Source organism: Lates calcarifer, linkage group LG1, assembly GCF_001640805.2.
Source record: "Lates calcarifer isolate ASB-BC8 linkage group LG1, TLL_Latcal_v3, whole genome shotgun sequence".
Classification (NCBI taxonomy): domain Eukaryota; kingdom Metazoa; phylum Chordata; class Actinopteri; family Centropomidae; genus Lates; species Lates calcarifer.
In genome coordinates this window covers 18,264,969-18,277,440 of record NC_066833.1, presented here as the reverse complement: position 1 = coordinate 18,277,440, position 12,472 = coordinate 18,264,969, and the positions used below count along the sequence as shown (strand labels likewise).

The 12,472-nt window shown below is 39.9% G+C and overlaps 1 protein-coding gene across 1 annotated transcript; it reads left to right on the top strand.

Annotated features, from left to right (window-relative positions):
- hat1 (histone acetyltransferase 1) lies at positions 1 to 12,259 on the top strand. Its single transcript, XM_018684795.2, has 11 exons — positions 1 to 101; positions 1,267 to 1,338; positions 1,467 to 1,542; positions 2,987 to 3,107; positions 7,610 to 7,786; positions 7,948 to 8,069; positions 8,656 to 8,760; positions 9,145 to 9,251; positions 9,742 to 9,893; positions 10,163 to 10,279; positions 11,616 to 12,259. Exons 1-11 carry the CDS (start codon positions 95 to 97, stop codon positions 11,784 to 11,786), a joined length of 1,227 nt encoding a protein of 408 aa, XP_018540311.1. The 5' UTR covers positions 1 to 94; the 3' UTR covers positions 11,787 to 12,259.
- The last annotated feature ends 213 nt before the right edge of the window (positions 12,260 to 12,472 follow it).

Below are 12,472 nucleotides of genomic sequence, written 5' to 3'. Positions count from 1 at the left end.
ACATCCTGTTTCCACGGAAACACAAAGACCCGGAAGTCGTTCCGATTCCGCGGGTCTTTTGGGACAACACAACACCGTACAACACAGTGCAGAAATGGCGGGTAAGTGGCTAAACGCTTTCGTGTCGTAATTGTCCTGTCTTTGTTTTATTGCGCATTCACCGACAAATGGACGTCAGTCCTGCTTTAAGACCGCTGAAGTTGTACATCGGCATGTGCTCTGTTCAAAACATAGTGAGTTAAGCTAGCTAACGTTATACTGCAGTGGGGGCCTGCCTGCTAACGACACTAGCATGCTGTTAGGCTTTTAATACATGCGTTGTGTTTGCGTGTTTATGTAACGCTTGGATTTCAAGCCGATTGATATTTGTGTCTGTTCTTATGCGTTTTCCCACACGACGTAGCGTTACCTTACTGTGCCAACAGCTGATGTTTCCTGACCTGACAGACACACCTGACTCTGTGTCACATTTTGAGCACATTTGGTAGTCCATTTTGACAGATATTTCCGCTTGAGAGAATGACAGTTGAAATTGTAAACATTCCCACTCATAGCTCATCCTCACAGGGCGGCTAATACAGTAAAAACACAGGCTCTGTACTTTTGCACCAGGCTGTAGAGCAGAGTTAACGTTCACTCCTTCTAAGAGACCTTAACTTATTCTATGTAAGTCCATGGAGAGCACAGATGGGGCTAATACAACTACAAGTTGGGGTCAAATCAGGTTGAATCTACATTTTTGTAAGAATAATTTCATATATCATATGCATTTATGGCTAGATTGCCAGAAAACTTTAACTCCTGTCAACTGTATCTTCAGCACTGTGTTTTGATTTATGTCAGAATCTAAACATGGATATATTTTTTTTAATGAATTGCATTTCCATAAACTGCTGCTACTGACATTGAAGTGATCACTGATAAAGAATACCTTTAACTGCAAGAATCTGTGTCACTGGTATTATGCTGTAAGAAACATCATTTAAACTCTTGAGTAGGGCTGCAACCAACACTTGATTTCATTATCAATTAATCTGCTGATTACTTTCTCAATTAAATGTTTTTTTGTCTGTGGAGTGATAGAAAAAGTCTTGTTTTATTTGACCAGCAGTGCATAAATATTCACTTTACCATCATGTATAAAAAAGAAAAGCATCAAACCCTCACATTTTAGAAGCTGGGCCCAGCAAATGTTGGCACTTTTATCCCAAAGAACAAAATCCCCCAAAAACAACTAATGATTTCAAAAACTGTATGTTTCCCCAGGAGTAAATACCATGGAGAAAAAACTGGCTGAATACAAGTGTGACACCAATGAAGCTATATGCTTGAAGCTTGGTATGTTAATTTATTATTTCTTTATTTTATATGTCTTTTAAACTAATATGGTGTCATTGATATACATGTACAATGCAAAAGCATTTTGTTCACTTAAATTAGTTTAACTGGTCTTTCTTTCCTCTCAGTTCGCTTTCCAGAGGATATTGAAGATGATGGCACTACATTCCACCCCGAGTACAGCCACCAAATTTTTGGAGACGAGTGAGTATTTTTTGTCATCATTACTTGTTATAATGAATGAGCACCTTGTCCTTTTATCAGATATGCGGAGGCAAAGCTCATACGCGTTGCCCAGGGCCACCTAGATGGTAGTTTTTTTAATGTATTCATATTCATCTTGAAAGAGTCCATTGGCGCTGTTCACACTTAAGACCAAAATCTGTCCAGGATGGGGTGTAATATCAGAGTTGGTCAAGCTATTTCCTCTTGCATCCTGTTTTTACGCTAAGATAGGCTAACCACATTCTGACTTTATCTTTCTCTTGGAAAGAAAGTAATAAATGTATATATGTCATATGTCTGTATGTATGTATATACAACTTGAACATTGTAGAAAAGCAACTAATCTTATTCTTGTTTAGAAAAGATTTCTCTTTAAAAAGAGATTATGTGAGTAAAATCCAAGCTTAAGGTGGATGATGGTGTGGGTTGCAAACGCAGGTGAAAAGCTGGTTTGCCTTTCAGGTAATGGAACCACCTGCCCTCTTGTTGAACAGTTTGACTCTGCTTTGTGATTGGATTGTCATTGTCCAATCAGATTCAGGTCAACAGGGTCAAAATTCATAGGTATACTATTCACACAGTTTTCTGTTTTCACATATGCTCGAGTTGTCTCATGACTAAATCATATGATGCGTTTTCATATTTCTTCTGAGGTCTTTAGAATGAAGTATCTCTCAATTACCAGCCTGACTCTGTACTTTATTTTATTGCCAGTATAGAATAATTTTTCATCATCCTTCCTGATAGAGAACATAGGTAAAGTTTGCAGTCAGATACACAAATAAGACCACAGCATATGAACGTGAACAGCAACCTATCTTTAACATTATTTTAGCCGCACAAAAAGCTGCAAAGAGTCGCTTTATTGTCCTAATGTGGTACACATACAGAGGCACTGCTATTGATCCAGAACAAGACTAAATTGTTGGCAGTGACACCTGTGTCTGTCTGTAGGCTTACAGCAGCGTGTCGTTATGCTCTAAATTGCATTTCCAAATTAGTCAAAACTAGGATTGGTTATTTTTGCAGTTGGTGCAATCAGCTCAAAGGGAACTCTGTAATTGGGGCATTAATTATTTCAGCAAGCGTAATTGCTAGTAAAGCCCAATCACACAGTTGCATAATGATGAAATCTATTTTGACATAAACTGCAAGTGATGTGATGGTGAAAGAAACAATGCAACACAGTGAAATACATGGCCAGTAAACTACAGTAAACATTTATCATATAGATAAATAAATTTCATTGAATAGGGTAATCAGATGTTTGATTTTTGTCCTCCTGAAATAATTTCACCCTAGACCACACATGACATAAAACAGCTATTCTAATGTTTTCCCTTCATAAGTCCTTAAAAAAAAAATAAATAAATAAATCCAACTTTACAAGTATTTTTAATCATTTCAATCATGTTGTTTGCAGTGAGGTCGCTTTTGGGTACAAAGGTCTTCAGATACAACTCTTCTACAGCGCTGGAAACCTGAGCACCCTCTTCAAAGTGAAATATTCCTCAAAAGTTACCGAGACGTTCGATTGTGTGGAGGTAGGATGTGCATTTCTTTATTCTTATGATTTAGAAGCTGCTGGGTTTTTCAGTGTGGTTATTAGTGCTGTTGCAATATCACTGCTTTTTATGCTCATTTTAGCCACTTTCTGGTGGTGTTATGATGATGATGGGTAGTTATGTTGTGCTGATTGTTTATCATCATCAGAGTCAACCAGTATGTAGAAAATATACCATGGACATGCAAAGACATCAGAGTGTTATGAAAAAACCTTGCCCCTGGCTGAAATCCCCCCTGCCCCCCCCCAAAAAATGTTGCTCCATTATGCTTTAAAGGGGGTGTATTATGGTAAATAAAAACTGTCTAGACTGGACTTTGCAGTTGTTGATGTATTTCAAGTGATGTTGAATCATGAAGCTGGTACCAAATGAGTCTTTCATCAAATTTCTGAGGTGATGATTTTGTATCCTTCAAAACAAGCCATTCTTAATCGCCTCTCTGTGATGTCACAACAGGAAAACTTTTAGTCAAAGTCGAAATAGGCAACTGATGACAAAAGTCAAGCATCTAGCAGGTGAAGACAGATGTATTTAGCTCTAGTGTTGGCTGAGCAGACTGAAGTTTAACAGTGGGTGAATGTTGGACTTAAATTCATCCAGTGGCTGATAACAGGAATCCAGTGCGATGTTGATGTTGCTCTGGGTCTGCTGCATGTAAAAAGGAACGTGTTTGCTATGAGCACACCCAAATATGGCGAATATCAATCAAAGGATACGAGGCAAGCTTCAGTGTACTGTGAGATCAATAATTAAAGACAAATTGAAAAAATATGGCACAACTTTAATCTGTCTGGAGCATGCTGTCTGTCTGAGGAAGACACTGGTGATGGGAGCTATGATGAGGTTTGTGGACTCTGAAGGGGCTACAGGGTGCCATGGCTGAGAGACACTGCATTAGACAGTTGATGGCTGAGTGCCTCAAAGTGGAAGATGGCTCTGTGGTCTGAGGCCAAAATTGAGCTTTTTGGGCAGCATACTAAATGTTATATTTGGCGTAAGCCAAATAAAACGCAGCAAAACACCAACCCACAGTGAAGCTGGTGGTAGCTTCATGCTGTGGTTCTTCTCTGCACAGCTGTGAAGTTTATGAAGGTGAGGTAAAATGAAAGTGCTAATTACAGAGAAATCCTGGTGGAAATCAGTGTAAGAAGTGCAACCTGGAGAAGATTTACAGTTCACATTATAGGTACAGGTAGCAAAAACTAATACAACCCTGCAATAAATCCTAACCTCAACAACATAATATTGAGTTTTTGTTGAAACTGTTTTTGGGAAGTGTTGATCCAACTTTTTGATGAGTTTGGAGGTTGTTGAATTGTATTTCATCATGAGAAGTGTTTCTAATATTTTGTGCACTCCTATTATATCATTGAGAATAGACTGAATATTACAACATCTGTATAAAGAGTTTTTACTTTTCCATTAAAAAGTCTTTTCTGTAGATCATTGTCAAAACAGCCTTCTTACCTCCACTGTGATTCAGTGTTGTAAAATTGTATATTATTGGCGATCTGAAAAAAACAAAAAGACTTTTGATTTATTTTGAGTGTAGTTGAAAAAATGCTAGTTTTGTCACATATAATTTGTGTTTTTTAGAAAACTAACAGCAGGCGATGGCAAAGTGAAAATTGCTAGGATTTAATTTTATTTGTCAAACATTTTGGAAATCTGCAACAACACATCAAAATATGGCACAATGGACTTATAAATCTGGAGATTATTGAATCAAACTGTAACTTTGATAGACAAACACCAGGCTGGGTGGTTGCCTCCATAATTGTTTGACTGAAGGACTGTGTGATCAATTATTTGGGGAGCAGACAGACCTTGGTACTCTTTTCTGTTTGATGTGTGGCAGTTTGTTGTCTCTTCACTCACTGAAGTAACTCACAGCCTCTCTGTGTGGTGACATTATTCCTGTGAGAAATCCCCTGTTTTGTTAGACTAAATCTCATCCCACCATGGTCCCCTGTGTCAGTACACTAATCCTGCTCCTCCCTTGTCGGAAGAGAAGGGTTTTAAGCAGTTTTGCACATGGGGTCCAACATGAGACATTGATTTTCAGAGGTTTGTGTGATTGAATCAGCAGGAGCTGTAATGTGACACGGCTGGATATCTTGTATATACATTTTGAGGAGGGAAGTGTTGTTCAAGGTATCAACAATCAAAATCATTGAGGTTGAATGTAAACTGATTTTCAATAGGTTTACATTCCAGTCCGTTAAATTAAGCCGTCCAGTTTATGTAATGATTGATTTATTAATTGATAAGGCAGATAATTTCAGTTTTCCTCTCAGCATAGCACTGCTTAGCATGTACAACTCTCTGGCTTTTTTGTAGATAGCCAGACCTACGAATTTACATATCAACAGCCAGTATTTGGACAAAAACAGACAGTAAAGTGAAATACTTGTCCTGGTTTCTCCTTCTGTGGGACTTCACAAAAGGCCACTAGCAGCTTTGAATATTTCCTGAAGTTGTCAATGCAGCGAGCGCAGCACAGAATGAGTACAAGAATTAGCCAGGGCCCCTATTGTGGTCCGATGATTCAACTCTGGGACATCTGTCCTGTCTGGAGACAGCAGGAGGCCCCGTACTGGACAATGTGGCCTTCAACTGGTGCTACCGGGAGCAGTAGTGTAACCTATAAAGTCAGCATGATTTGTTGTTTCTGCGGATGCACTCATTTTACAAATAACCCAGTATGACAGAGATGGTTCCTTCCGATAGAGGTGATGGGCACCACGTCACTTTCATATCTTGCAACTACTAAAAAAGAAAAAAGAAACCAATTCACTTCAATAAAGCAATTCAATAAACGTAAAGAGAGACCCATTAGACTTGTAGGGAACATACTTTGAAGCTGATATTTAAACTGAAACATGATGGCTGGCTTACTGTCTCTGTATGCCACTACTCAGTGCTCAGTGTTGACCCCTGAGTTGTTCACCTTGTTAAGGGTTTGAGTGCAGCTGGTGTAGAGGTAGAGAGCGAGGGGAGCAGTAGAGTTCAGGCTGCATCTGAAGAGTGTTTGTCTCTGAGTGCATGTGGACGGTCGGGGTGCGGTGCAGCTGGTGAGAGAAGAGAGAGAGAGAGATGAGGGGAGGCAGAGATGGAGTTTATGCAGCTGCCACATTTGATACAAAACTGTCATCAAAAATCAGGCTTTAAATCAGCCGTTGTGTACCGCTGGACTACCACTTCTGGAAAACGTAGATATTAGCACCAGACCCTATGTGCACAAGGGCTTCAAACTGGAGGAGACTGCTGAATGCTTGTAATGGTTATAAACATGCTTCAGCTTACTTTACAAAAAGTATAAACATAAAAATGACTGAGAGTCTTGAATGTAGTTTGGTCTTTGTAGTAGATTAAAGAGATTAAATAATAGCAACACAACAAATTAGATAGATTGTACTCCCTTTGTGCTTATTGTTATGAATCAAAGACATTAACAAAGTGCTCTAAAGGTAGATTGTTAAGTTACATTCATGCCAAACTAAGGCATCTATTCTGGAAGGCTGTGCAGTTTAATGTCTAGTATGTAGGAGAGTGCCTGGGACAAAGGAACTTGTTTGTCCATGGCCTTTTAAGTATGCTCCTTGTTCCTTAGAAATGTGGCTGAACAATTACAATGGTTAAGAGGCATTCAGCTGCAGGTGCATTACTTCCAGTTAGATATTAGCTGATGTCTGAAAGGGGGGGAATTAGCAGTATGTTGTATTAGCCTTTTGTAGTGCATTTTGCTCAGACCTTCTTCATTTCCCAGTTTTCAATGCTGAGCAGCAAGGGTCTCTGTCCCGAAATAATGCCCATCACACATGTAAATGGTGTGAAAGGGCTGCTTAGCAAAGTGTTCTCATGTCAATCCTTGTAGAAATGGATACAATGCAAACATCACAGCTGAACTAACCACACGTTGCACTGAGTAAAAAGTCCAAGGGTAGGGCCCCTTTGTCTCTGAGGCTCTTTGAAAACGCAGGGCCAAATTCATTTGATTGGGTTCACTTGGCAGGATTAGAGGAGAGGCCTCTATTATGGATGCCCAAAGGTTTGTTAAGTTGAGATCAATTCATAAGATTTTATTTCCCAGTGAGAAGCAGAAATGCTTTTATTGTGGCAACTTCATCACATATTCATGGTTTAACATAAGTAGTAAATGTACTGATTTAAGTGGCCTTTTCAGCAGGGGAGGAGGGAGGAGGGAGGGTGCTGCTGTGGTCTCTGCTCAGCTGACAGTTTTAATTGCCTAATCGTTTTTTTTCTTTGGCACAAAACATGTTATTTCACATTTTTTGCAGACTTTCCTAATTCAAGTGGAGTCATTTCTATGAATGGCATATGTATATTTAAGAATAAATGTTATTTTGATGATACATTATTGGTCAAATGTATGGAAATGTGTCTTATGAATGTATACTAGACTGTCCTTTATCAGGCTGATCTGTTTGCTGTATTACTAAATTTACTGTGTTATCCAGCCTGATGATGTTGAAGGGAAGATCCGAGAAATCGTTCCTGCTGGGTTCACCTGCAACACGGACGACTTCATCTCACTGCTGGAGAAGGATGCCAATTTCAAGCCCTTCGGCACCCTGCTTCACACATACACAGTCCACAACGAGGAGGCAGGAGAACTCACGTACCAGATTCACAAGGTACAAACATGATTTACCGCCTCATCTGCACAATCCAGGAAGCCTATTAGATTTTGATTTTCAGTTTTTTACTTTTTTACTAGTTGTTGTTAATCAGACGACAGTGGTGAGATTTAAATCTAAACCATCTCAAAGGTGTCTTTTTGGTTTATTTGCCACAGGCTGATATTACCTGCCCGGGATTCCAAGAGTATCATGAGCGCCTGCAGACCTTCCTCATGTGGTTCATAGAGACCGCCAGTTTCATCGATGCAGACGACGATCGTTGGGACTTCTTTCTTGTGTGAGTGCCCTCCTTAATTGACATCAAACTCCCCCACACCACCACCCCTCTTGCACCCAACCCAACGCTAAAGCCTTTATTGTGTCATTGAAAAACAAAGCCCCCCTTTGAGCCGCTTGTGACCAATTACCAGGCCAGTTTGATTATATTTCCCCCGTAGGAGAATTGTTGATCGGGCAAGAGCTTCCTTTGTGCCAAAAGTCCTTTTCAGATTTTTCAGGGGCAAGGGCTGAATTGAATACTGTTGTCTTTTGAAACATTGAACAATGTCTTAACAGTAAAAAGAGCCTCTGCCGGTGTTTTCTTTACCCTGGCACCTATTAATACTGACAATGGGGAAAATGGACTGAAGTGATTTTGAGGAGCTCAGTCCCTCCTCCAGCCCTTCTCCTCCTCTAAGTTGCAGTACTCCAATTAAGTGCATAATGTATTCAGGTTGTAGCAGGTGTACCAATCGGGGCCTGGCTGCTCTAACGTGCTGACGTCGGGGGGTGAGGGGTGGGCACGAGAACAGAGAGGCTAAAATGGTCACTGGATTGGGAGTGTGCCTGTAATTGACCTGTTTGCCTTTGTGTTTTATCTGCAGATTTGAAAAGTACAATAAAGATGGGGAGACTCTCTACGCAACTGTTGGCTACATGACAGTTTATAATTACTACGTGTATCCAGACAAAACCCGACCACGTGTAAGGTAATTGCTGGGGCAGCACGTGCCTTCCCATTCTTTTGTATGAAAAAGGAGTGGAAAATTATACATTTCTTTATCCTCTTCCCAAAGAGCCCAAATTACTGGCTTATATAGCCAACCATTCAACCAGATTTTGTTTCATTACCAAACCAGGGTGATTTGTATCTGAAAACAACTTTATAGATCAGCTTTTGATGTGATTTGATTTGTTGCATTGATGGATCAGTATAACAATCCATTATTTCCTGCTTTCAATCAAAGCCTTTCTGTTCCTGCTGAGAATAACTACTTGGATACCTCATAAATTTGTTTTGTGAGTAGTTTTGAGCAAACCTGTTTCCTCACTGGTTTTATGATTTCATCTCTTTCTGCCCTTTAACTAAACAGCCAAATGTTGATCCTGCCTCCGTTCCAAGGAGAGGGTCACGGAGCTCAGCTTCTGGAGGCGGTGCACAGATTTTATTGCAGCCTGCCCAAAGTGCAAGACATCACAGGTGAGTGATTGTTTTTTTTTTTTTTTTTTGTAATGCCACCAACTGTGTTGAGAGAAGGCATGGATAAATATTTAATCTAAGATTCTTGTGTCACCCACAAACAGTTTAAATGATTTTTCTCTGCGGTTGGTGTATCCAGTGGATGAGTTAATTCGGATGGCTGGCATGTATACCAGAATGTGCTGAGGCTCTATTGAAACTAGTTGGATCGAAATTGTTGCTTTGCATGGAGACAGAGGATGAATACTAAAGAGGCATCCCTGCTCTTTTCCTTTCAGAGAGGAATCCTTTTCAAGCAAGAATTTTAAAATCTAGCAGTTGAACAGGCATAAAGTGAAAGATAGGAGCGCACACACACACAATGACCACAATATTAACAGTAACATGTTCTGAATTGTACCATATGTGGCATGTTCATTGTAACTTATTTGGAAACCACGAGAACAACTGTGTGAACTTATTTTAACTGTGCTGTGATGCTTGTTTCCAGCTGAAGACCCCTCTGAGAACTATGTGAAGCTGAGGGACTACGTGCTGGTCAAACTTTGTCAAGGCCTGCCGTCCTTCGCTGCAGACAAGCTGCACCTCGGCTTCTCAGCTGACATGATCAAAGAGGCACAAGACAAGTTGAAAATCAACAAGGTGCTGCATGAGGCTGCAAATGATGATTATTGTTACCCATTAATCTGTTCTCAATGAAAATGTGGTTATCATAGCCTGTAATCTGTGACATAAATGGCTTTTCATGAGAAAACTTTGTTCTACTGGCCTGATTCTTCATATACCCTGGGCAGCCAAATAGGTCATGACTTCCCGTAACCATTGTGCTGGGACATGTGTAAGGTTCCTGCCGAGATAAACTGCTATACATGAAAAAGCATTTAAAGTGTGTGTTTTTTCCCCCTCTACAGAAACATGCAAGGCGAGTGTATGAAATCCTGCGTCTGAGAGCAACAGACATGAGTGATGAAGAAAAAGCAAGAGAGTACCGTTTGGAGGTGAAGAAAAGGCTATTTGGACCATACAGGGTGAGGTTTTAATCTTTGCGGCTAGAGAGCAGTGTACTTTGTGTGTCAGTCTGGAGAGGGTCAGAAAGTGGAAGCATGCTGAGATTCTGAGCAAGAGATTTCCTCATTTATTCAAATAAATCTGAATGTCAGCTTGTCTGTATTGCAGCTCAACAAGAATTCAGTCTTTCATTTTTTGTTAACATTACAGCTACTTCAGTGTAGGTAGAAAAATGGCAAAACTGGCCCATGCACGGTATGCACTTGATTGGCTTACAGTTCTGTATTGTCACTGTTTATTATGTTACCTTTTTAAAACAGCAGAAAAATTTATCTCTGCTCCCATGAAAATTGATAGATTACTAGTGCCATATTGTTAAAGCCACAATAGGGCGCACCAGGCGTCTGTGGTTTTGCTGCTGCTGGAGCTTTTTTCTATTCAGACACATGTCATTAGTCGAAAAGATTTGCATTTCTTTGGGAGAAATAATTTTCGTGAAAGTGTGTTTGAAGCACTTTGTCAAAAAGCTTCTACTATTCAGACTTCTGTGGGTTTCCTGTTGCAGCACTTTTTGAACTTCATCATGAAAACTGCAATTTTATCAAATTGCTTTTTGTTAGTTTCTCATGTTTTTCTGGGAAAGTTTCAGAGACATAGTGTAACAGACTTAAGCTTTCTGAACAGAATATCAGAAGCTTCTCTGATTCTGTTTCACCAGACTTGACAGTGGGAAACACTAGCTAAATCTGTGTGCACCCGACAATCCGGTTTGCCTGTGACATTTTATATTTGAGCTACTAGCTGAGACTTTGCATACCAGCCATTAGAGAATTTTCTGTCAGCGGAGTAACCGCATGTCTCAAAAAAAATGCAGAATCTGACATGGAAAAGACCTATGTGGTGAAGAGGGAAGTAGGAATAGGAGTAGGAATTCCTTGGGAGAGTGGCAAGGAAAGATCTGGTGGCCAGATGCAGACCGTTTTTCCTTCCCTGAGGAGTTTTAGCGTGTAGTTAGTTGAATGGCAGAGGCTGCTGCTCTGTGAATGTGAGGGGGATTATACATTTCTGCTCTTTCCCGCAATTCCCCACTGACCATGTCTGCATATGCATGCATGCAGCAGATTGCACCAGACTAAGTGAATGTGTACTTGTCTGTCCATACAGATATTTATACCACTGTTTACTAAGGGTATATAGATTGTAATTCACTAATCAATTTATTCATGAGACTTTGATCTTTCCAATAAAATAACATATTCTTCATTGAAAAGTGCTTCCTAAATGTAAACTGAAAAAAAAAAACCCACAAGTTTCTTACCACATACAGTGTGTGTTTGTGCTGTTTATGTTGTGCAGAAGAATCAGAGGGAGCTGGCAAAGATGAGGAAGTGCCTGCGTCCAGAGGAGCTGGTGTCCCACATGGGCCAGATGGACACTCAGACGCAGCATGAGGAGCTGGAGAAGAGTTATCAGGTTGTTGTGGAAGACTACAGGAGAATCATTGAGAGGCTTGCGTCACAGGCCTGATCAGATTGTGAGGTACTGTCGGCCCAGAGCCCACTCTCTCAACATACAGGTGGTCTGCCCTGTCTGTACAAAGCCCACATCATTACAGACTTTTAGCTGCAACCAAGAGGAAATTCTCCTGATGTGAGAAAATCACGGTTTTAATTCAAGAGTGTTACCAATGTGTAGTAACTGGTGTTGCAGTGATAGGTTGCCATGGAAAATGCCTGTCTGTTTCCCAGCTGATGTTGATACAGTAGAGGAAGAGAATAGCGCAAGTGGAGGGTGAGACTTTCGGCTTGTCTCACATGTTTAATCACATTGTGAGATGAAATGATATGTAATATTTCACAGGTGATAGGTGGTTCACTACCCTGCAGAGAAACCCTGCTTCTTCTCCATCATAGACATTTTTTTAAAGATCTTTTTGTCAAAACAATTCCCAGTGTGTTTTGGAGCACTTCATACTGAAAATTAAAAAAAATGATTTTGTATATTGCTCAAATGGTGTGATTCTTATTGTAGAGACGAAAATAAAACTGAGCAATTCAGTATGTTTTTGTCATTTAGGTTTTCATTCATTATAGAGGCTGTACTCTATACCTAAATTGAATTTGGTCACAAAATGGTAGTGTAATAATTCAGAGATTTAAAAAAAAAAATTGCGGAAAAAAAGACAAGCAAAGACAAAGTAATATCAATAAATA